At 28.2% G+C, this 24,612-nt stretch overlaps 3 protein-coding genes across 3 annotated transcripts; 1 reads left to right on the top strand and 2 right to left on the bottom strand.

Annotated features, from left to right (window-relative positions):
- Positions 1-1,307: 1,307 nt before the first annotated feature.
- Positions 1,308-2,816, bottom strand: LOC116767877 (ribose-phosphate pyrophosphokinase 2-like). Its single transcript, XM_032658389.2, has one exon. The coding sequence runs from the start codon at positions 2,604-2,606 to the stop codon at positions 1,569-1,571; it is 1,038 nt and encodes a 345-aa protein (XP_032514280.2). The 5' UTR covers positions 2,607-2,816; the 3' UTR covers positions 1,308-1,568.
- A 369-nt stretch (positions 2,817-3,185) lies between these two features.
- LOC116767875 (alpha-glucosidase 2-like) lies at positions 3,186-7,617 on the bottom strand. The gene is made up of 7 exons (XM_032658387.2): positions 7,510-7,617; positions 7,232-7,365; positions 6,137-7,070; positions 5,795-6,002; positions 4,644-4,961; positions 3,799-4,569; positions 3,186-3,667 (listed from the first exon to the last, which is right to left on the bottom strand). The coding sequence occupies exons 2-7, from the start codon at positions 7,305-7,307 to the stop codon at positions 3,314-3,316; spliced, it is 2,661 nt and encodes an 886-aa protein (XP_032514278.2). The 5' UTR covers positions 7,308-7,365; positions 7,510-7,617; the 3' UTR covers positions 3,186-3,313.
- A 3,987-nt stretch (positions 7,618-11,604) lies between these two features.
- On the top strand, positions 11,605-24,315 carry LOC116767879 (adipokinetic hormone/corazonin-related peptide receptor variant I-like). Its single transcript, XM_032658390.2, has 5 exons — positions 11,605-11,857; positions 21,131-21,252; positions 21,495-21,600; positions 22,954-23,158; positions 24,158-24,315. The coding sequence occupies exons 1-5, from the start codon at positions 11,654-11,656 to the stop codon at positions 24,313-24,315; spliced, it is 795 nt and encodes a 264-aa protein (XP_032514281.2). The 5' UTR covers positions 11,605-11,653.
- The last annotated feature ends 297 nt before the right edge of the window (positions 24,316-24,612 follow it).

Genomic DNA, 24,612 nt, shown 5'->3' with positions numbered 1-24,612 from the left:
TCTTCGCTATGGTTAGGTCAGATTTTTCAAGTTTATCACATTGGCAACATTAAAAACATTTTTGTATTTTTCTTGAAAATTGTTTCTAAGAGGTGTTTGTTCCAAATTGTCCAAAACGATTACAAAACCCTAACGATACTTTTAAAGATTTTATTTCTTTTATATTAAATAATATATTGATTATAAAAACGTCAGTTTTATCTTTCAATAGTCAAATCGCTATCATATGTTTACTGCAAGTAGATATTAACATCATGACGTCACACGTGTTCGGGTTTGTCCGGATACGCATCGTGTTTTTAATGCTAGCTTCAAATTTATTTCTTAATTAAATATCTAAATAGTTTTGTTAAACACATAATATGATCTTTCTATTTATTACAAAAATATATATATAAAATATGTTTGCTTCCCCATTTTATTATGACAACTACCTATATTAATCACAAATATTGGACATGTCTCTTTAAAAAGTTTGTTCCACACCTAGTGTTAAATAATTTGCTAATTATGTATATTTAAAATTTAAAATAAAATGTTCATGTTGCTTACCGAATTACCCAAAACGACTACTGCATAAGTACATACATACTATATTACACGCGTGATGTCCAAATAAGTTCACATAGAAATATATAAATATACCTTATCCTTATTCAAATATCAAACTGATAACATTGTTTGGAAGCTTTCTTAATAATACGTTAAGTAAATAATCTAATCTTTGAGCAGAATATAAGAGGATAATGTTTCGATGGTTGTCATGGTAACAGAATATAGAATTTACATTTATATTTGTACGGAACAAAATATGTAATATTTAATATTTCCTAATACTATATGAAGATAAAATAATATAATAAGTATAAGTAAATAGTAAAGTAAATAATGTATACATATACAAATTTTTATCTCTTCTTGTTATCAAAATTAAGAGTTATGGAAAACTTTAAAACTGTATAAATAAGTTAATCAATAATAAAAAAGCGGACAGATCTGCGTGAAGTTACTTGTATTTAATCGTTAGGAATTATAATTAAATTGATTTGTAACAAAATATTAAGGTAGTTTGAATTGAAATATACTGTCTTATTTAGTAGACTGAAATAATATTATCTAAGCAATTGAGAGTGTGTTTGCGATTAGAGTTTACGTTTCAACTACGCAGTTAAATTTACAATTTTGCACAAATTTGGTATTAAGGATAAACAAAAGGATTGTTTTCCTGGGCCTATTGAATTTGAATTTTCTCAGTCTAAATGAAATTACGATTTTCTTCTAGGTCTTTTTGAAATAAAATTCCGAGGTCAACTTTCTTTAATTTTATGTATTGAATGTAAATAAAAAGAATTTTTAGGGATGTTACATTGCTATAAAATGGGAAACTCATTTAAACACTCGTGTCCAGAAATTAATTATGCTTATTGGAAGTAAATACATCTGTTGTAACAGTCAAGGGTTATGAAGGATGCTAAAAATAAAGAAAATCCCCCAACGACACAATTAATATATAAATGTTTACGTATCGTCCTCAATCTACGTCATATTTAGAGAAAAATATAGAGCAATTAATAAGGTACATTGGTATATAGATAGGAAACTGATTCAGCGTAATGAGTTCTCCGTATTGCCTCAGCGAGCATGACAGATATGTCCATGGTTTGTAGTTTAGGACAGAGTTTCATATTTTTATCCTGAGGGATCGTATTAGTTATCACAAAAGCTTCAAGACAAGAATTATTAATCTTTTCTATAGCGTTACCGGCTAAAACACCGTGGGTTAAAATTGCGTATACTTTATTTGCTCCTGCCTCTTGCAGTTTTTGAGCTCCCTTAACTATAGTATCACAGGTATCTGCTAAGTCATCGACCATTATAGCTGTTCTGTTTCTCACATCTCCTACTAGAACGGTTGAATCTTCGTCGTTGGCCCTCTGTCTTTCTTTGTGGATGATGGCAAAATCAATATCAAGTCTGTCAGCGATGGCAGTCATCCTCTTCACACCACCGGCGTCCGGAGATACCATGACACTTGTTTTCCATTCTGGTATATTGTCCTTGATCCACTTTGTAATCGCCGGTTCAGCGTACAAGTTGTCAACGGGTATGTTAAAGAAACCTTGAATTTGTGATGCATGTAAGTCAATGGTTATAACATGATCGGCTCCAGCGACTGATATTAAATTAGCAAGAAGTTTAGCAGCGATTGGTGCTCGGCTTTTCTCTTTCTTGTCCTGTCTCGAGTAAGGGAAACACGGGATTACAGCTGTAACCCGCGAGGCAGAGGCTATTTTACAGGCATTTATCATGATCAAAAGTTCCATAAGGTTATCGTTTATTTCACCGCAACCACTCTGTACGATATACACATCCTCGCCTCTGACGGATTCTCCTATTTCAACATTAGTTTCCTTGTTGCTAAATTTCTTTGTGGTAGCTCTGCCCAAGTCGAGGCCCAGTCTAGCGACGATTTTTTTGGCAAGTTCTGGATGAGAGCTGCCAGTAAAAACTTTAATGTTCGGCATTCTTGGAGCTTTTTTCGTTTCTTTCTTCTCGTTTAACTCAGATTCGTCTTCTTTCTTAGCTTGATATTTCTCCGATTTCATTAGCTTGACTGGTCTGTACACTGTATGTCAACACTTTAAGGTTTGTGTTAATAAATAACAGCTATTTGCTAATAACAGATTTATCAAAGTTCAAGTGAGGTCGGGTTATCCATATCGGCACCCCAACAATGGAAGCTGCCCCTTATCAGTCAATGTATAACGAGATAGATAAACAATATTACATCATAATATTATTAGTAATTTACATATTTGACAAATCAGAATAATGTTATGTATTAACTTTTATCATTAATCACTTGTCCTTGTATAAATAGCTTCTTAAACATTTCAAGTTAATGTTGTTAATATCATAAATAATTAAAAATATATTTTTATTTATTTATTGATAATATTTTCGAAATATGAAGGATGATTTTTTAACTTTATTGGTAGGTTAAAAGTAGCTTATTTGTTTTTACTTAATATGTTACTAAAGATTTATTGGCAAGGAAATTGTAGTTAGCAAAAATGAGCAAGAAAATCTTTTAAAAATAAAATATAACGCAGTAATAGATAAAGTAGTTGTATAAAAAATATGTTCATAGGGTTCATTTCTTCATAACATTTTAAATAAATCAATTACGGCATTTCAGAATCTGTATTTCAAGATGTAAAATGGTTAAATACAAAAAATAAGCAGACAATTAAACAAGTATGTGTTCTATAGTTCTGAAAATTATAATAATTTTTTTTACATAAAGAAACGATTAAGTGAGAAATTTTATAACGATGTTGTCGCCGTATTCTAAATTGCACAAATCTGTGAATTGACTCACTTGCCTCTGATTATCCATATTGTTAATCTCATCTGGTAAACCATAGATACTATAGAGTTTGATGTCGTAACCCCATGTGCCAGAATTGAAATCGCACATAGGCATGAAATCGTTACCAATAGCAGATATCGTCATATTTTGAGCATTAGCCTCGAACACCAATGTTAGACCGTCAGTGACAAATTGTTTCCCTGAAGCCGAGCACACGTTTTCCTCGATACATTCCAAAGCAATTATTGCGTTAAATTCAGTAAGCAATGTATCAGAAGCGGACAACTCTGTTTTCTGAAAAAAAAAAAATCTATTTAAAATAATGTTATTTTTAAAATCCAGAACAATAACAATATATTTATCACTATATTATGTAGTTATAGGAGTAATTGTACGAATTTTAGGTGATGGTATAATATATTTACCCTCTGTATTAATATCACAGAACCTCCCTTGATAAAAGTCATGAGGTCAGCATCCGTGGTAGATAATGTAAGTAGGTCACCTTCCTGACCTTGCAATTTGGTGCCACTCCACAGTTCATACCAGGAGCCCGGAGGTTTCCGAATTTGAACATGACTTTGAAGAGGCAGTAAATTGGGAGCTATGAGAAGACTATCACCAACATTAAACTGAGAGCTTAAATCTCGTATTGCTTGAGATGCTGGATATTGATAGAACATAGGTCTCAGTAAAGGTCCTTCTTGGAGCACAGTGTAATAATATGGCAACAGACTGTATCTTCTACCTATTGCCTCTATAGCCAAAGTCTTATGAGTACCCACGAAAGCAGTAGGATATCTTGGGATCACTTTGGAATGTATTTTCACAATTGGTAAGTAAACTGCTGCTAGGTACCATTTAATGCAAAGGTTCGTTTGGGTTTCCGGATTAAAATATTCTGTATCCCCACATATCGGCGATGACCATAGCCAATGCCCAGATACCCCTCCTAGAGCTGCGTTTACCAGTTCATTATTAAGATTAAGCCAGGAAGCATTAACACTTTGTCTGTTTATATTAGTTCCAGAATTTAGCCAAAGACTGCTCGACCAGATAGGAATATCGTTGGACCTTTTTATGAAAGCATCTACAAAATTATTGCCATATCTGTTATGTTGGAAGAGGTAGCTTTGGTTATAATCAGCCAGTGTTAAGTTCCATGGTGGCGTATAGTTAAACGCATTTTTAAAGTGCTGAAACACAAGGAACTTTATAATACATGTTATTAAGAATTTACAGAATATACATTTTTATTTTTTATTATTACCTGACTAAAGTAAGGCAGGTATAAAGACATTTCTTCTAGATCTTTCTCTTTTTCGTCTAAGGGAAAATTGTTTTCGAGCACAATACCATCAATTTTTTTGTTATAAGCCCATAAACTCTCTAGAAATTCTGGTGGAGCGTCCTCGTAGTTAGGATATATGACTGCAAAATCATTGATTTCCCCGGTGTACACCTCATTTGAATTTGGTGTTCGATACATTAATTTATCAAAATGCGGCATAATTTCACAGCTTACGTTATATTCAGTAAATGTGGTCGTGTTTTGTATATCTGTGTCATTTTTTATTTCATAACGAATCTAAAATATATTAGAATATATATTTTATTAAATATAATAATAATAATAAAGCATTTATAACCACTTCACTTCAAGGGAACAAAAATTTATTGCCTTACATTTAAAACATATAAATCAGACATTATTTATTTATTACGAAAAATTGTGACAAGGGTAGTTTAATAAAATGATTCCGAGTAACATATTTGCTAAACTAGACAAACATTTATTTTGTGATATTATCATACAAAATTTTTTACTCTCAAAACATTAAGACGGATATGTCTTGATAAATTTTTTTAATAAAAAACTTGTAAAATGTCATTCAAATAACTATAAATTTCTTAAGTGTTTCGAAGAAAGTTATTAACTTAAAATGTGACTCAAAATTTTTAAATTATTTTTTATTTAAAACATTTTTTTCTCAAGTAGAGTGGTATTCATTGGGTTTCACAATGATAACTGATTTAGTTTTATATGAAACTGTCTAATAATTGTATATCTGAAATTATGTATTCTTTAAACGCTAGTATTCACATCAAAACAAGTAATTGTCACCTTCATATGGTTTTACACCATACCGAGTTAATGTAACGAAATACTACTTTGAAATCATTGATGAGGATTGAGGACCATCTGGGATCTACCACCATCTCACAGATCAGTTTAAAGTAACTGTTAGAGAAGAAATTCTTTCAATAATTCAGACTTAACTAGCTCTAGCTATTTCTTTCTTTTATTTTTTATTTGTTACTTTTTCTTTTTTTACACAAAGAAAAAATAACTCACGCTGCACTTACACCTGTTACATTAACTCTATTAAACATAAAGCCAGATAGTTTGAATATACATACGTAAGGGGAAACGTGAGGTACGAATTTTTTCTGAGCGTTTTCGAGCAATTTAGAACCAGCATTGATAGCGTCGATGTTATTTATGTCATTGCTGTTACATTGATCACTAGTAAACACAATAGGTTGGACACCACAGTGACTATCAAATGGCATCCTTTCAGCTGTTGCATTTTTTAAAAATGCATTCAACTCCAAACCTTGAACTTCACTGTTAGAGAAACAAAAAAATATACACATAAAACGCATATATATAAATTCCTCATGAAATTTCTTGTGTTCTGCCTTACCAAAAAATAATAAAAACATGAATTATTTTGTTACCGATGAAACGTTTAAGAATACCTGCAAATATGAACGCCCAGCATCCAATATTCCAACTTATTGTATTTCCCAGTTATGGCCATAACGTCTTTCATGATGTCTTTCGGCTCCGGCCCAGAAAACAAGTGAAACTTTAAACCGAAGTTCGTGATACTCCGAACAACGACGTGATTTTCCAATGAGATGAAGATTTCTGTGGGATCATTAGCATCGAATAGTAATCCGTGATAGGAGTTGTTAAGCTTGGCGAATATCAGTGGCACGGAACTAAATCCACCTTTGTGACTGTATATCACTTTTGTATTGTTCTTTTTTAACGGTATTTCGCCCAATCCGTACATCATTTCGTTGGTTAATATAAAGGACATCTCCCAAATATTATCCGATGCTATGAAGGGTCCACTTGCTGTGTTAAAAATTGTTCTATTTGATGCTCTCACGACGATATTCAGCTCCGGCGACGTGACTGTATACGAATACTCCTTGTTTTGGAGTCTCCTTCCATTAAGAGATATATTTCTCGAATTATAAAACGTGAGAGTCATATGTGTGGCTGTTACTTCATCAACGGACAGTCTGACTGCAGGTATACTGTTCTGAAAAGCGTAAGGCTCTGTGGCTATCCGAGGCGACAATGTTATATTTTCATTCCAAGGCTGATTCATTATATAGGAAAACCTTGAGGGTAGACGATGATAGCAGACATGGAGATTGAGATCAAAGCAGCACTGGCTGTGACAATGCTCTTGTAAGCTGGATCCATTACCACAGGGAAGTCTTGTCGATCGAGGAATCAAACATGATCCTATAGAAAACCCGTCAGATGGTGGCAGGTTTATACTGACGAAGAAAGAGTATCTGTATAACAACAAGGGACTGACGACCGCTGCCAAAAATAAAGCAAGTACGACTTTTATTGGTCGATTTAATAGAATTCGGTCGTACCATGTTATATCTGAAAGAAGTACGTTAGTTTTAAAGAAACTTATTCTATAGCTAAGTATTTTTACTTTATGTTATTCTTAATTAAATTCTGTAAGATAAAAAATATTATTTTAGAATTAAGTCACTCTATTCACTTAATTCATCATCTCTCTTATATGAGTAAACACTTACGGTTAATAATTTTAAGGTTCTGATATCTTATTTCAGAGTCCAAAGCTTCCTCCATAGTTTTGGCGTGGGGAATCATTTTTGTAATTATAATAAAAAAACAATTCTACATAGAAATGTTATTGCTGCTTCGACACCTTGAAATAGATAATAAATTATTACTGTAAAGTATATCATAAGTATTAAGGTGATTTCTTAATGTAATCAATGTATATTTAAAGGTATCTCTTGAAATCCAGTATTTTATATGAAACAAAGTGCAAGTTAGATCACATTCTTACCTTTTAACGTTACGTTTTAATAAAATTATTAAAATTTTCACTCACATCACTTATTTACTTAATAATACGTCGTTTGTTTTGTCACTGTTGATTAATACCGATCAGCTATTGTTTCTTATTATAGATAAAATTATTCAGTTTGTTATCTGTCGATATTCTGATTTAATGGGGAGATAAGATATTGTTGATTGTGAATAATCGATATGAATAGAAACCGGGGATATTTCATAAGGATTAATAATAATGCATTTGATTTCAATATCAAGATATTTTTTTGCTAAGTTCAAGGTCAAACTTTGTTTCATATAAATATTTTTTTTTTTAAAGAAATTTGTATAAATAGAAATATCTGTCTGTAACTTCGGTACAATATAAAAGTTTAAGAACAAAATTTTATTTGAATGTTAAGAATTTTGTTACTATCGGTAAATTTTTTAGTATGTCATAGTTCGGTGTATTGATCTAAGATCAAAAATATATTCCAGGGGACATTAAAATGAGATGAATAAATGTTTAGCTCACTTATAATCGGTATTAAAAAACTTTAAATATACGGAGGAAATCGTTGAGTGAATGTCGTTAATTACTTGCGATAGATTTATGTTACAGATTTTCTTAATTGAATAAGCGCATCAATCATTTGGACGTCAGTAAAAAGTGGCAATTTGTAGAGACCGTAATTATTCAATAACGGGAGTGTCATTTAGCAAAAAAAATTATAATTTTAGGTTTAAACCATTGGTTCTTGATACATTACATAACACTGTTTTATGTAAGAAAATGACTATCACAATAAATAAATCACAAGATTGTAGTAAATAACAAGTTGAAGTATTGTCCGTGATCAATTATATGGGAGAATTTGTTAGACATCAACTTATGTTCACGTCTCTCAGTTCATATCATTAAATTATCGTTACATTTGAATATACATCACTTGTGAGAAATTAGTTTTTAACTAGACTACTCACGTTGTAAACGTATTTAATAATAAATAAACCGCTTTAATGTTTAATATATTGCATTAAAAGTCTAGTTATTTTATTAAAAAAAAAACAATAATTTTATTAAAAAAAAATATACCAAACGCAAAAAGCTTTCTAATTAATTTATATTTCCTTAAATATTATATTTATGTTTGAAAGTATATGTTAATAAAACCAAAAATAATATATGTATTATATATTAAACCTCATATATATAAAATATATTATTTTCAATGATAATATTATTTATTCCTAGCTAAAATACGAGGAAGTGAAATTAAGATACAACTAATTGGAGTCATAGAGAGTTGATAAGAGTATCAAAATATATGATGAAATATCTCGTATAAATATTAAAAGGTTTTGTTGAAAAGCGTACCTTTCATCACATCCGAATATATAAATTTTAACAACAGATTATTTCCAAAACATTGAAGGATATTCATTATATTCATAAGGTATTTTATTAACTCGAAAATAAAAATATTCTACATTACATACGATATTTATATAATTCTCTTTATATTATTTTGGGCCCAAAAATATTATTCGTATATGACATCGAAATTTTTGATAAGATGAGTGCTATCATTTTATTTAATTTAGGCCATTGAAAGGGTTTTCGTTCATTTAATGGTCGGTTTTTAGTACAGATATATGTTAAGTTTCGGTATAGGCTTTTTATCTGCTCTCTATGTTTATATAAAAGCTTAAAGAGAGATTTTTTATAGAACAAGAGAGAACAAATAGGAGATGAAATATTGTTGTGGATGAAGTACATCGAGCGATTGAGTAGAAATCAGTATCTAAAGTACGAACAATAGCAAGCAATGGATACAGGAAAGATTTTTTGTAGATTTTTTTTTAAAGAAAAAACATAAGCTGAAAGCTCCAACCCGTAAGTCTTTAGAAAAATCCGATCGTTAAAAGCTATTGTGTTGGTTATTTTAATTATGGTTATAAGTGTGTGTATGTCATACAAAGAGTATTAGATACGAAAAAGATACTAACATATTATTTATTTCAAACATAATTTAGCGAGATAAACTTTAAAATGCTGCCTAGTATCATGGGAGTATTAACGTACCTAAATCTGAAGTGACTATTTAAAAAATATATTAAATAAAACAGTAAAACAACGGTTAACTTATTATTAAAAAAGTTATTTATCAAAAAAGGTAAATAAAGAAATTGTATTAAAAAAATCAAAGACTAAAATTACAAGTAATAAAGTTGTATTGATGGAAAATCAATATTCAGCTGGTTCTGTGGAATTTAGGATCAAAACTGCAAGAATAAGGCAGACAATTATGCGAGAGACCCTTTATGCCTCTATTCCTTAATAAAATATATAAATTACGTAACTTTTATATGAGGACATATGTTCTAAACTAGTAATATTAACTTTGATTTAATATTCTATTTCTAAAATAAATAAAAATATACTAAACACAACCTTTTATCGAGACTTACAAACAGAAGTTTGTTTACCATATAAGTTATGCAATTATGGCACTTAAAACGTGGAAAAATAAAGCCACTATTTCAATATAGTAACACAGGTCAGTTCAAAGATAACTTTGTTTGAAACAAATAATTTTAAAATATTTTAATTTTCAAATGAAGTATTGCAAATACGTTCATATGTCCAAACTTGCCTCGTATAAGGCCTGCAACTGATTAGCACAGATTTGAAAAGATATTTTTCAATTTCTTAAAAATATAGTTAAAATTTATCTTCACTATTTAGAAATAAATCTATGAAAACAACATTTTATTGCAACAAAATGAACTACAAAATATTACTTTTTGAAATGTGTATTTTTTGCACAGAAACAATTGTAGGACAATTTTAGTATAGTAACCTTTTAAATGAAACTAATATTTTTCGGATAAACTAAGCGGATTTTTATTATTTTAAAAAACCACATAATCCCGACGTTTCCTTTACTTTTCAGAACCGTGAAAGTAACCGTAAATTTTTCGATAAATTTTAAACATTTTATCTTGCATTTTATTCATATTTACAGAACGTTATCACAGTCTTCATTGGTATGACAGATCATGGAGAAGGGATTTTTTCGCTTACTAAGAGAATTAATTAAGAAGAATATTAAATAAATGTTTACAATAAAAGATATTATTATTTTATTAAATCATAAAATTAATGAATACCAATTTTGATTGTTCAAAACATGTAATAAAATACGTACATGTTAATATTACGAGTACATTAACTGAATTAACCAAAACAGTATAAAAAGTTTTAAAGTTGAAGAAATGAAGCCAATTTTATTATTATATATTAAGGAAGTCATATACATAATGAGTGGTTATAATGTAATTTATTAACAGAAATTGTTAAATTCCTTCTAAGTGTTTTGTTTAAAATACGATACAAAAAAAAGGTATCCGGTTGAGTTTGTATGTTGTTCATTTTATGATTTAGTGCTAGTTTAGTAATAATATTGTTATTTAAATTCAAATAATATATTTTGGATACTACGTGAATTTTATTATTTTAAAACTACATAATCCCGACGTTTCGGTCACTATTCAGCAACCGTGATCACGGGCAGACGAGATGTGCCCGTGGCCAATACATTTTAAAAACATCAAACAACAACAAAATAAATAACTTTTATATGTAAAGTTTAAAAAGGATAATGATTTAAATTTTTCATTTCAATTGCAAGTCACAGCTATAGGAGAAAGGAGCGATCATTCACAGTCGTAGCAGCCGCTACGTCGAGCACTCGTATTTCGTAGACACTTCATAATTGTAGCACCAGCTACGTCGAACGAACGTATCTCGTGGACCGCTACGAGATTTTATATATACATACAAAAACTTTTTGTTTTAAAAGTGACGAATAAATTTAAAAAAATGTGTGTTAAATTATAAAAAAGTAATGGTTACATTACTTATAATTAACCTGTAATAAAATAAATTACTTTACCGATTAATTAAAACACGTCCTAATTATTGTGTGTAAAATAATGAAGACATAAGTTTGTTTAAGTGTTTAATATGATTGAATTTCAAGGGAAAAAATATATCTGACTATCAAATCGATCTAGTGAAGTTATGACTTAAGATGAATGTAACATCAAATAATTCATTTGAAACAGTTATTCAGGATAATATTTATGAAGGAATGAATAAAACGGAGACCGTGCACAATGATCAGGGTTTCGTTGTTGGTATATACAGCGCGTTGTTTGTTGTTGGGGCTGCGGGGAATGTGTGTGTGTTTGTGTCTCTCGTGAGATCAAGAAGACGAAAGTCTAGAGTCAACCTTCTAATGACCCATCTTGCTGTCGCTGATCTGATAGTTACCTTCATTGTAATCCCCTTTGAGGTATGTAAGATAAATTTTAATAAAAAATAATTCCTTCCATGTAACACAGATTTATGTAAAACATTTTTATATAATAATAAATCACTCATCTGGGATGTAGGAATTAATATATTTATTCAAATCCTTTGCCAAGATTACGAAAGGAAATAAATTGCAGGGATTAGCATCCGAGTGATATATTAATATTATGTTACATTAACCAAAGAACGACAGACATTTAGTTTTAGTCTCATGATGTAAAAAATAGAGTCAGTGAATATCGGGGGATAGGAATTTAATTAAATTACTATGAATTAACACGAATTATAACAATTAATTATAAATTATATATATATATATAATTTATAATTAATTGCAAAATATATATATATATATATATATATATATATATATATATATATATATATATATATACATATATATATATATATATATATATATATATATATATATATATATTATTTTGCCATCATTCTTAATTTAATTTGTTTTTAAGGTCTCTTTATTCATTTTGCATGACTAATAATTTTATCCTTCTATTGTTTTTCCAATAATAACAGACGCTACTTCTGAGTTGTTAACGTACAGAGGTAGTTACTAGGGATATTTTATAATGATTGAAAGGTTTCATATTGGAATTTATAGAGAACAATGTATTTGGCAAAAGGTTTTGTTATGATATATTTTATTTAGAAAACAATAGACATAGATATAACTCCAAGTGAAACACCTGTATGAGAAAATTTTGTGAGGAAGCTTTTTCATATTACGACAAATAGAATTTTACATTATCAATAGATATTATAGTTTAGTAATAAAGTTCTCCTCATAGCGAAATTTAAAATACATATAAGAATATATTTAATACGTATTAATAAAATATGAAAATATGAAAAATCATAGGTATTATCGTAATATGCTTCAAACTTACGGCTTCATGATTATTTATATCGAGTGAAGCCTCAACCGATAGCTAGTTAGTATGAAATTTATTTTTAATATATAAACTTCTTTAAACATCTCAAAGTACTTCGACCTTGGACGAATTAATGCCAGAAGCATGATGGTAGATTAACTACTCGATCACTGTTTTATGTGAAACAAAGAAAAATCCAGAGTTTAATATTAAAAATTTAATTTATTTCAAATTTAATGAATCGGATATTAAAGTTATATATCGAAATTAAATTTCCTTGAAATAAATCAGTTACATGGCTTCAGTTGGACGGTCTATAATAATAGTAAATCCAAATAGTAATTAAATTTTATAAATTATTGACTTAAAAAAAAAAAAAAGTATTGATGAGATGAGATGAGAACAGAATAATTATGGAAGTAGTAATTTGTCCGAAGAACTACATATGTATATAGGTTTTGTGGTCTGTTGTTTGTCTTACAAGACATGTAGTGACTCTAGGGTAAATATTACAAGAGCTTGATAGCAAAAAATATACTAAGTAATAATATTATAAGAATTTACAGACCCATTTTTTTCTTGTAAGGCATTTAGCCCGAGTTATTTAGCGCTAAAGGGCTACCTTTGTTTGTCTACCTTTTTTTTTTAATATAAACTTATAGTTCTGCAGTTATTATTCTTCTATATGTTTTTTTATATTTTTAAATTAAGATAATTTTACGATATGAATATAAATGTATAAATTAAAATTTTACGGTACAATTTAATTTAGATCAGAAAATTTTTGCAAAAGTTTTAGAAATACAAATACATAAAACTCATAATATTATAAAACGTATGACCGTGAGATATTTATATAAAAACCTTCATGTCATATTTTTATTAGGGTGTATAAATTCTTGGTAGGGACGTCTAAGGTCCTCCCACGCTTCTCTTCGAATATTGCATTTGAAATAAAACAGTAGATCACACAAGGCCAGAAGTGTTGCTTGTATAAATAAAAGTAAAATTGTATTAGGCTTAAAATATTTATTTTCGATATTGATTTGTTCCCGTCGCTATTTCTTGCCAGAGCCCGCATTCAGAACCATTTGCGGACCCGATCTTTGTATTTTCAATTTGTACGTGACCGTTTAAAACGAACGTCTTTTAAACCCATACGTTTCAGTATTATTGTGTGTACGTTTGTAAGTATATATTTGTACTCTGTCCGTCTAAATTTTTATATTGAATTCAGCATCTGGCCTTTTTATCGTACAAAGTTATTAATAAATATTATATTTTTAAAATCCTTTTAAAATCCTTTTAAAAATATAATATTTTTTGATGTTATGAATGGCATCGTATAATTACGCCGTATAAAGCATTGAAATACAATGAAATTACTTTCTCTCCCAGCTCATCTAAACTTAGTTTCAATCAGCTTATTATAGAGATATAAAAGTCAAATGAAAAGGCAGGAAAAATTCATGTTATTTTATTTTTGTATTAATCGAATATAAAAATATTGTAAGATTTTTTATTCTGTAAAAGAACCTTTATATATTTTAACAATACTTGTACGCTGATAGATGTTTATTATATATGTCACTCGTTAAAAGTTTGCCAAAAAAAAAAAGGAAAAATTCATTTGACATTTTCGGCGTTAGTATGAAAAACTTCTAAATATAACTGTTTAATGTTTTTCCAGAGAGAATGAAGCCACAGCATATAAAAAAAAAAGATTTAACAGCGTGTCATATCAAATAAAACAAATGGGTCAACGAGATTTCCCCTCTGATGACTATTATGAATAGAACACGTCATGCTATACACATAGAGTGCTAATTTTCATTGATAGTGATTGAAATGAAATTATGAATTTCAAATACTTTATAACAATTGTATATACACTTCTCTTGTCTAATACATATTCAAGTGCAGTACTTTTAAGTTCTAACATTTTGTTTAATGAATAGTGGCTATATAAGAATGGTAGTGATGATAAATATACAAAAAAGACATAAAATTACTTATTAACCTTTTTCTTTGTTTTGAACATATCTAACTCGTGTAGAAAGTTTCCTTACGAAATGTTTGTGGTAATTTCATCTGCCAGTTTCAGTCTTTCTTCGTTTGCTTCGTAAATTCCTTTCCTGTGTTTTAGTATAAATGTTTTATCATAGTACGACCAAGTGATAATTCTTCGATGTACGATTTTTTTGTTTGTCTGAAAGTGTTCTAAAATAAACTATGAATTTTTATTCATTCAGTTCACACATTCGGTTTCGAAATTCGATTTGTCGGATTAAAATTAATAGTTATAAATTCATTTTTAGATTATTATTATTAAGTGAAAACTTTAAAAAAATGAGTTTTAAAAGTTATTGGATGTGAAAGTTATTATCAATAAAAGCATGCTGCCGTGAAATTGGGGGCGATGATCCTTTTAGTGTTACATGGCGTGAGAAGTATAAGGGAGAGGAATAAAATTATACATTCCTTTCAGTTAGTTCAATTCAGTTATCTTTATGTTTGAATTAATATTTTTTTTTATATTGATAACAAAAATAGTATTGTTTTTAACTAAAGACTCTTACAATCTACTAACAGTTTTTTTTCTTAGATTTAAATGTCATAGATTAATTTAATTATAATATCGGTTCGCATTTTGAAATGTGAAAATGTAAGAAATATATTTAGTATGTGGTTTTTTAGATAGAAATATCTACACTAAATATTTAAACGTTTACTTTCATCAAATGTATCTCTATCATTTCAAAGGGACTTTTTCCCTGAAATTATTATTATTTAAGGTTGGTAAGCCATATTTTTTTGTTGCACATATAGTCCATTAGACTGGATATCAATCATTATATTATTCACGTCCCGGTCAATTTCACCATGTGGTTGAAATTACTTACAAGGGGATTTAAAATCGAAGCGTATGGTTAAGGCACTTTAATTACTGCCTGTTATATGGGAAGCCATTTTATTTCAACCTTCATACATAAATACTTTATACATTATCAGCATATTATATTTTAATATAAAATATGTCTTTTTTTTAATTCCTTAGCATATAGTCTTTTCTTTCTAAAACAATATATATAGGTGTTCATTTGTTTTAAATGTATATATATATGTACATATAACGCGGTTCCGTCTTTATGCGTATTTGGTGAAACTGAGTTGTTGACTTCTAAAGTCTAAGAAATAATATGAGAGAAACCTTATGGAATAGTTATATAATTTTATTAACACTGTTTATTCACGGTAATCCATTAAAAGAGTTAAAATTACTAAGGTACATTATGTTATCCAAGTATTTACTATTTCATATTTTGCAACAAATCAACAAAGAAGTTAATTTTTAATATTTAATAATAAACAAAAATAAATCGTATTATTTCAATTAAAATCATAAAAAAGCTTTAATATGTATAACTAAATGCATATAGAATTAATTTTAATATGACACGGAACTGATCTTGAGGCATTCATTGTTGGTTTTGCGTTTCTAATTTATCCCTTAAATAAAGAAAAACGTTTGTAAGATGAAATTTCTGGACGAATGTTGGGAACTTTTTAAATCAGAATCTTTATTGTAGCGGCCATAACATATATGGACAAGAATAATCTCTGTTAGTATAACACTTTTATCGCTTTTAAAAAGTTGAGTAATAAGACTGTATTAAAATTAATTTAATAAATGGTTGTAAAGTTATTATATACTAAATTTTGTGAGCGGATTACAAAAGATTCGTGATAGATTTGAAAAAAAAACATTAATTAAATACCGGCAAGAATAGAAAAAACTTTTGTTGTCATATTTTTCTTGTTGTTAGTTGCAACGATTGTTGACCGGTTGTTGTAGATTTTAAGAAAACTAAAATTTTTTATGACAATTACTTACGCTATGTTTAAACTTAAATAATACAGGTTAAGTGTTTTCATAAAGAGCTGGATGTAAAATTTAATGTGAAGCTAGTGCTTTTGAAAGGATCATTAAAATAATGTTCCAACAAAAACCATAACAGTTACGTAGTTGATACTAACTGATTTGAGTTGTAAAATTATCTACAACTAAGTTAAAATTTTACGGACCGTTCACTAAACCTTGTCTGAAATTTGGGTTTTTGACAATTAGAATTGAATTAATTATATTTTTTAACAGCTTGTATAAAAAAACTTAAACATTTTATAATACTTTTTTTTAAGTTTTAATGTTAAAAGGGTGTCATTTGCCTCGTAGAATTTTACTTAAATTATTAGACAATAGAGTTTTTAACCCATAGTAAATGAAAGTTCAAGAAGTTTTTTCGTGTAATTGGCAATTTTTTGGAATATTATCAATGATGCTTATAATATGAATTCATCTCAGAAAAATAAGACATATTTTTATATAAAATTTTCTTGAAACCAGTTACAGCAAAGTAATTGAATTTTTACGTTGAAAATCGAAAACTTATCTAATGTGTGCAGTTGATTTGGTAAGTACAGATTTTATAATGAAAAAAGTATTTGAGTTTTAAATTATTGTTGGTTATATTTATCCATTTAATGTATATTTTTATAAAATTCACAGCGAGAAAGTTTGACAGGCTATTGATTATGAATTTAATGTATTATAATTAAAATATTTTCAATTTAAATAAAACTACATTTTTTTCGCATTTACTACGCGAATTTTAAATATTTTAAAAATTACATAATCTCGAAGTTTCGGTTACTTTTCAGCAACCGTGATCACTGGCACATCTCGTACTTAAAGCAAATGTAACCACTTAAAGCAAATAAATGTAAATGTAAATCATTTTCAAGTCTTACACATAAAAACTTATAAAAAAACCTGTGAATAATATTTTAAAGCGTTCTATAAACCGGAAATTTAATTAAAATTACGGTTAACGGATTGTGGAAAAAATTAGGCTTATTTATTTCAGGTAAATGATTTTCTTTATTCTATTAAAATTATTTTTGTATAATGAAAGCAGTCGCTGCCTTAAGCTAAATTTGGCTTTTAAATTTTCATTGTATTTAAGTTAATAAACAAATAATTAATCTATATTTTTGCTTTTATCTACAGTTCATTGATCCGACCAGGCCGGCCAGCTGTCTATGAGATAAATACAACGTTATTTGATATATTTTGTCTATTACCGTCACTTTGTTCCTTTTCTATATTTATGAATTCAAGGATACGTTTTTATTACTCATTTATTTGTTCGTTTTTTTTTATTAAAAACAACAACGGTAACAAAGTTATTTGGTTTTGTTTAGAAATAATGTTTTTTTTTTCTGCTATGGCCTCATTCGCACTGGAATTTCCATGAGTCCAGTTTATTCAACCATAAAGTTTTTATTAGTTGGACGGTGTGATATATATTGTTGATAGACAGGTTACTGTTTTCACAGTGAAATATCTAAATCTGTCATGCTGCAGTATTGTATTGTATTAAGTGGCGTCAAAAATTGACCTATCATATAACGAATAGTATATTAGTAACATCACAATATATATGTATATTAAATTCATTTTCTTTTTTTTTTGTTGATTAACGCTTGGTGTCAATGAACTTTTTAATATCGAGAAGAAACAACTTAGACCTTCGTAGAAGTTACAAAACAGGTATATACTATTATAATAATATAACTCCATCTGTGCTTGTCACTGTTAATTTTTCACGATTGATCTACTCATTTGATTAAAGTGAAATCAAGCTTGTCTGGGACACTATATATAGTGCTTTTTTTGATATCTGTTTTGGCTAAAATATCAAATATCAGTATGTATCTGTAGACAATTGTAAACTCGAAAATTCAATTCAATCTATTCTTTATATAATAAAAGTATTTGTGATTTAAAGAGTTCACAAATCTTACGATTATTATTTCAAAGTAACGATAATTTTAATTGAACTACTAATTAAAAAAAAAATCTACGATAACTTCATAATTAATTGAATTTCAATAAATTTACGTAAATAGCGTTAAGTTAATCTTAAAAAAAAGAATCCTTTAAATATATAATTAGATTAGATAATTATTGTGATGTAAGTTGGAAAACGGGTTAGCTTTTCTCACATCTAAAACATTTTTGTTATAACTGTGAGTTTTCATTGTATACATAAGCCGATTTTACTAAGGTTTGTTTTTCATAAAACTACGTTTAAATCGTATCTTGCTCCATTGTGTATGAACGCTATCCTAGTTTCAGATTGGATCTTAAGGATTTTGGCTCGATTTTATAATAATATATATTTACTAAATAAATATACGACTAATCGACAATAAAATTTAAATACAAATTTAGGTTTTATACTGTGATGCTGTACAAATCTTCTTCTGTCTTTAAATTTTGATATGACGTTTTTACAGCAAGTATATTTCTATATATATCTACAATTAAATCTCATGTAATTTTTAAACCCTCCTTTCTTTGACTTTTCAGTAATAATTTCGGGAAGAGTAAATGACAGAAAGCCTACACATTTAAAACAATATATATATAAGTATGTAATGTAGTTTTAAAAATCTCAGAACAAGTAAGAAATTACAAAATTCTCAAGATAATCGATTGCAGACACTATTCTCAAGAGACGAAACTTTAGGAGATACTACACAGTATCTTATGAGTCGATATAGTCTACTTCAGATGAGCGTTGTATTGAATCAGATTTATAAAATAACTAACGCTTTGCAGCAAATTACTAACATTCAATATCAGAATTGACCTTTAATTAAAATGATGTGTGATTTTATCTTATTCGATAGATATTCAATGTTTAAGCTAATCATTGAATACAGTCTCGCCATAATTTTGAATTAGTTTATATTTGTATTAATTTTTATGTTCGTAAGAATATTTACGTATTTATTCCTTAATATCTTGAAATTACGATATTAAATTTCCTGTAGGGAGAAAAGATAATTTGAAATTAAAGTAATTTAGTAAATTAAAGAATGTATAATGTTTTCCTATAATTACAAATTAAATGACTAATAATATAAATATATAATCTTATTTTTTTATTAAGTAGGGACAAAAAATTTGATATAATTTTAGAAATTATCTCATTACTTTAATCTTGTTACTCGAACAGAAGTGCTCAATATAAAAAAAGCTCTCAAAAACAATAATTTTCTCTTTTCCTCCGTTAATAGGTCATAACGTAATTGTTTTTGCCCTTTAAACCAATTTATCTGAATCTATACAATTCTAGTTAAAAAGGTAAAGTGATATTTAAATAATTTTGACATCAGACTGGCTCATATAGTGGATATAAGTTGTAGTTATAGGTAGGACTGGTTTTATAAAATCCCACGACCCGTTTATATAAAATCCAGATGATTCACTTTGCTTTAAGAAATTCACTTTGCTTTAAGTAGATAAAATGGAATGTGAAACTGTAAACTGAAACCTAGGAGATTCAGGAATACATTTTGGCTATACGTTTTATATACGAAACGATTTTTGTTATCGCAATACAACTATTAAATAATGAAAGTGATAATTATAAATTACACACGAAGGATTTTGGCTATCAACATTATAAAAGCTTGGAAGATCTGTTCGTTTATAATAAAAAGAAGGTCATACCGTGTTAAATATTCATTGTTAAGTACATACATTTTGTTCTATGTACGTATTGTACACATCACATGTGTCCGCATTATATTTGTACAACGGTACAGCGGCCAGGCATTTTTATGTAAAAGTATTTGTCAGATTTCAATAATTACAGTATATTTTTATAAGAATATCATAAAGAAAATATGAAATACATAAAAGAGCCGATCTATTTTTCTTTGCTCCTATTACTTGAACTTTGTAAAATATATATTTATAAATGTCAAAAGTTATGTATACATGAGCTGTTTGGGAGATCGGACAGTGTATTAATTTTCAGCGTGGGCTTCAAAACTTTAGCACAATAGAAAATCAGAGTTAATTAGAGAATCTCATAAAATATTCAAACCTTATAATATGAACTAATAATCCTCAATAATTTTATACTTTAATAGTCTCAATAGTATGTCTATGTCGTTTGTATCAAAGCGCTGTTTTATTCTTGTTTATGTGATGTTTAACCAATGGATTCGTGCCTCCAGTTCACAGTTGCCGGCTTTTGTGGTATTTTAATAAATTGCTATGTTTTGTCGTTTAAATAAGGCAAAGTAACGGTCTCCAGGCGACCGCGACAGTTGATAAAAAAATCTGTTGCTTCGCCATATAGAACAAAGAGTAATTTATTTTACAAGATGTGATTTAATTTATTCTACGTAATAATTTTATATTAAATTTATAAAAAATATCAAGCTTTTATGTTTTATATTCAATGGCATAAAATATTATGGTCTAAATTTTATTTCAGATTGGATGGAGAACGACAAACGCCTGGCTCGCTGGTAATTTGGCTTGCAAATTTTTTTTAGTGTTGCGAGCTTTTGGTCTTTATCTTTCTTCCAACGTGCTGGTGTGCATTTCTTTGGATAGGTATATTTTATTGTATAATGCATTTTTTATAATTTAAAATATTCTTTAAACTTATTAAGGTTAATACTAACGTTTTTAGCCTATAAAGTATGCATTTCATTTGGTCATAAAAAATTAACTTTACGGGAAATACCACACTTGAACTTACCGAAAGCAATCATTATCAAAAAAAAATAATTAAATACGTTACGTTGATTTTTCATTTTAAAGAAGAAACCTTTTTAAATCTATATTTATTTCAGATATTTCGCAGTGCTTCATCCACTTAGATTGGCAGTGGCGAGAAACCGAAGTAAAACTATGCTTTGGGTTGCCTGGCTTGGAGCTTTTATATGTAGCTTCCCACAGGTAAGTTGATTATTTTTAAGATAATTCCATTTTGAATTTTATCTTTCTCCCCTAGACAGGCTTTTTTATTGTTATTGTTTCATTTATAGCAGTGTATTTTTTATAAATTTGTTTGTTTTGATTAAAAAAGGGTTTCGAAATCTTCTATATTATGAACATATATATTCTGTAGTCGAAATTAGATTAAATAATTGTTCCAACATCATATTCTTTGGACTGTGAAAAGAAAGAGAAAAAGGTTTGTTTACACATAATTCTTTCAATGGCCTTTGTAAGTATTGTACAAGTCATTCATCTTTTGTAACAAAAAAAAACAAAATAGGTTTTTTGAAAATAGAATTGAATGGAGTTCGTTTAACATTAAAAAGATTCGATGAACTTATAAAGAATGAAAAGTTTAACAACACTTAAAGATATCTAATTTAAATACTATTAACTTGAAAGTTAAGATGTTCATTTTTACGATATTTTTTTTTTAACATTAATATTACTTCGTTTGATCTTGGTTGTTAGCACTCTGACGTTTCGTTTTTCAATGAACTCAATTTAAAATTAGGGAATTATGTACCTAAAACTTTCACGATGTACAATTTTAATTAATGTTAATATTTTAAATGCTAGTATTTTTGTAATTTCGTTTTAAGTGATTTTTAACTTTTTAGTTTGTAATCATGTCACAATTAGATTAACGATTGATAGAAAAAAAAATCATTTATACAACGGGGATATTAAGATCCTTAGAATAACTATTGTTACCATAAATAGAGTAACATAAATTGTGTTAACAAGAATTTTTTCTTGAAGTGAAACTTCAGAGTATATTTTAAGGCATACTTTTCAATGGTTGTTCCTCTTTTAACAAGCTCGTTTAATAAGAAGTTTATTTTATATGACCTTAATACTCGAAAGATAAATGTGATGTTTTATTTTATTTTATAAATAATTGTACAGCGTAAGTATTATAGAAATAAGTTTCAACGTTTTATAACTAGAACTATTAAAAAAAGATCAAGGCTTTTGTACAATCTGTGTTTATATATTTTTTTAGCACAGTTATTTTTCTTTCTTGGAAAATTTTAGGTCGAATCCCTTTTATGATACTTTATTAATACAATCAATTGATTTTGTTTACAATATTTTCTTAAATTATAATAAGTAAGTGTCCATCAAGAAATTTCATCTGATAGATTTATTGTTTTTTTTTTGGTAAGAATATATAATTGGAATTTAAATTTATTTTATAAATAATTCGAAATAATAATTATATGTAATGGTTATAATTAGGACTCTGTTAGTATTTGTCACTTCTTTAATTATTGATTATTTTATATGCGCTAGAAATCATTTTTCCAGAGTTTAGTTTTTCGTGTGATGCAACATCCGACTGTGCCAGAATTCCAGCAGTGCGTTTCCTTCGAGGCTTTCTCCAACCGACATCAGGAGTTGGCATACAACTTGACCTGTCTCGTTGTTATGTATTTTGCACCTCTCACTATTATCACCGTTAGTTACATATGCATCTTCTTTGAGATTCATACAAATTCAAAAGAAGTCACAAGTAAGTTCTATGGTTTTCTAGAATTCTTACACAAAGATATTTAAGGAGATGTTATATTATTATTTTTTTATTTCAAACGTTTAGATTTTATTTTTTAACTCTTTATTTATATTTGTATAAAATTACAAATAATTTATATAATTAAACTATTTTTTCGGTTTTAATTTCCTTCTTCTATCCTTTTGCATTTCATCCGACGTTTTGATTACTTCGCTGCAACCATGATTAGAAGTACTAGTTGTCGCGGATAACTCGGATATCTTAAAATTATATATTTTTTATGAATTCTACATAAATATTAAAAAAAGTAATCATAATTTAGTATTATAAAAATCTCGAGACCATTCAGACCAAGTTCGCTAAAATTAAATTTTATTTATTATTAAATTACTTCAATAAATTAATTTTAAGATTTTACCAATCCAAGGCAATCGACCTTTCAAACATACCATATGTAAGTAACCTTTTGTGTTATTTATCACCGGACCAAATTGTTTGAAGAACTCCGAAAATAGTATTGTGTTTTGTTAGTCAGCCCAGATAAATACAAACCTATATATTCACATGAAATAGAGAAATTTCTAAAATTGTAACAAGAAAATATTAAAAATTCCACATTTTAAATACACCTGGATAACCTGTAAAATGAAATCCCCAATATAGTTTTAATTAAAGCTTGCTTCTGTTTGTAATTTTCACCGGCACGCGCTATTTTGTGTTGTTTGTTTTAAATATATCGTGTTCATTATGACTTTTATTACTATAGTATATATTTTTAATCGATTTTGTGTTGTATATTGGTATCGATCGATAAACGTGTGGGCTACAAAAATGTACACCTCCAGAGTATATAGTTTTTTTATTTAATAACACAAATATTTCTACAAAACAATTGTTTGATAGAATTTAATACATTACATTAAACATAATATTGCCTATGAAGAATATTTATAAGGGTATTCTAGTTTATTTGTTATTATTTATGTTATGTGTTAGCAGGTAAACCTCCAACTACGGAATCGGGTCGTATACAGTTACGTCGTTCCGACCAGAGGCCTCTTGCCCGAGCGAGACGAAGAACACTTCGCATGACTGTCACCATCGTGAGCGTGTTCGCATGTTGCTGGTTGCCGTATGCTACTATGACGCTATGGTAAATTTAGTTAATTTACGATAGAGGGAGTCCAAATAAAACTTTTCTATTAAGAGCAATTCGGTGATGTAATTACAGTTTAGGTGTTTCCCCTGTTGTTACTTTGAAGAGGAAAGTAATTTGTTATAATAATAGTATTGAAGGACATTTCCTTGTGCTGAAATTGGTGATAAGTGTTTCTTGAGAGAAAATAAATTGGTTTTTGACATGTGTTTCTGAAAACTTTGTATGGAACAAATCTTGGTGATCACTTTCAAATGAGGTTTTTAAATATCTATTACAGATATGTTACACGTCATGG

This window comes from Danaus plexippus, chromosome 19, assembly GCF_018135715.1.
Source record: "Danaus plexippus chromosome 19, MEX_DaPlex, whole genome shotgun sequence".
Classification (NCBI taxonomy): Eukaryota; Metazoa; Arthropoda; class Insecta; order Lepidoptera; family Nymphalidae; genus Danaus; species Danaus plexippus.
The sequence above is the reverse complement of the archived record's forward strand: the minus strand, read 5'-3'. Positions and strand labels throughout refer to the sequence as shown.

Coding starts and splice junctions, on each gene's coding strand:
- LOC116767877 (XM_032658389.2), bottom strand. CDS start 2,606: ATGAAATCGGAGAAATATCAAGCTAAGAAAGAAGACGAATCTGAGTTA.
- LOC116767875 (XM_032658387.2), bottom strand. CDS start 7,307: ATGATTCCCCACGCCAAAACTATGGAGGAAGCTTTGGACTCTGAAATA. Junction 6,003..6,136: donor CTGGGCGTTCATATTTGCAG/GTATTCTTAAAC, acceptor TTTCTCTAACAG/TGAAGTTCAAGGTTTGGAGT. Junction 4,962..5,794: donor TACCTCACGTTTCCCCTTAC/GTATGTATATTC, acceptor AATATATTTTAG/ATTCGTTATGAAATAAAAAA.
- LOC116767879 (XM_032658390.2), top strand. CDS start 11,654: ATGAATAAAACGGAGACCGTGCACAATGATCAGGGTTTCGTTGTTGGT. Junction 11,858..21,130: donor TCATTGTAATCCCCTTTGAG/GTATGTAAGATA, acceptor ATTTTATTTCAG/ATTGGATGGAGAACGACAAA. Junction 21,601..22,953: donor TTATATGTAGCTTCCCACAG/GTAAGTTGATTA, acceptor TCATTTTTCCAG/AGTTTAGTTTTTCGTGTGAT.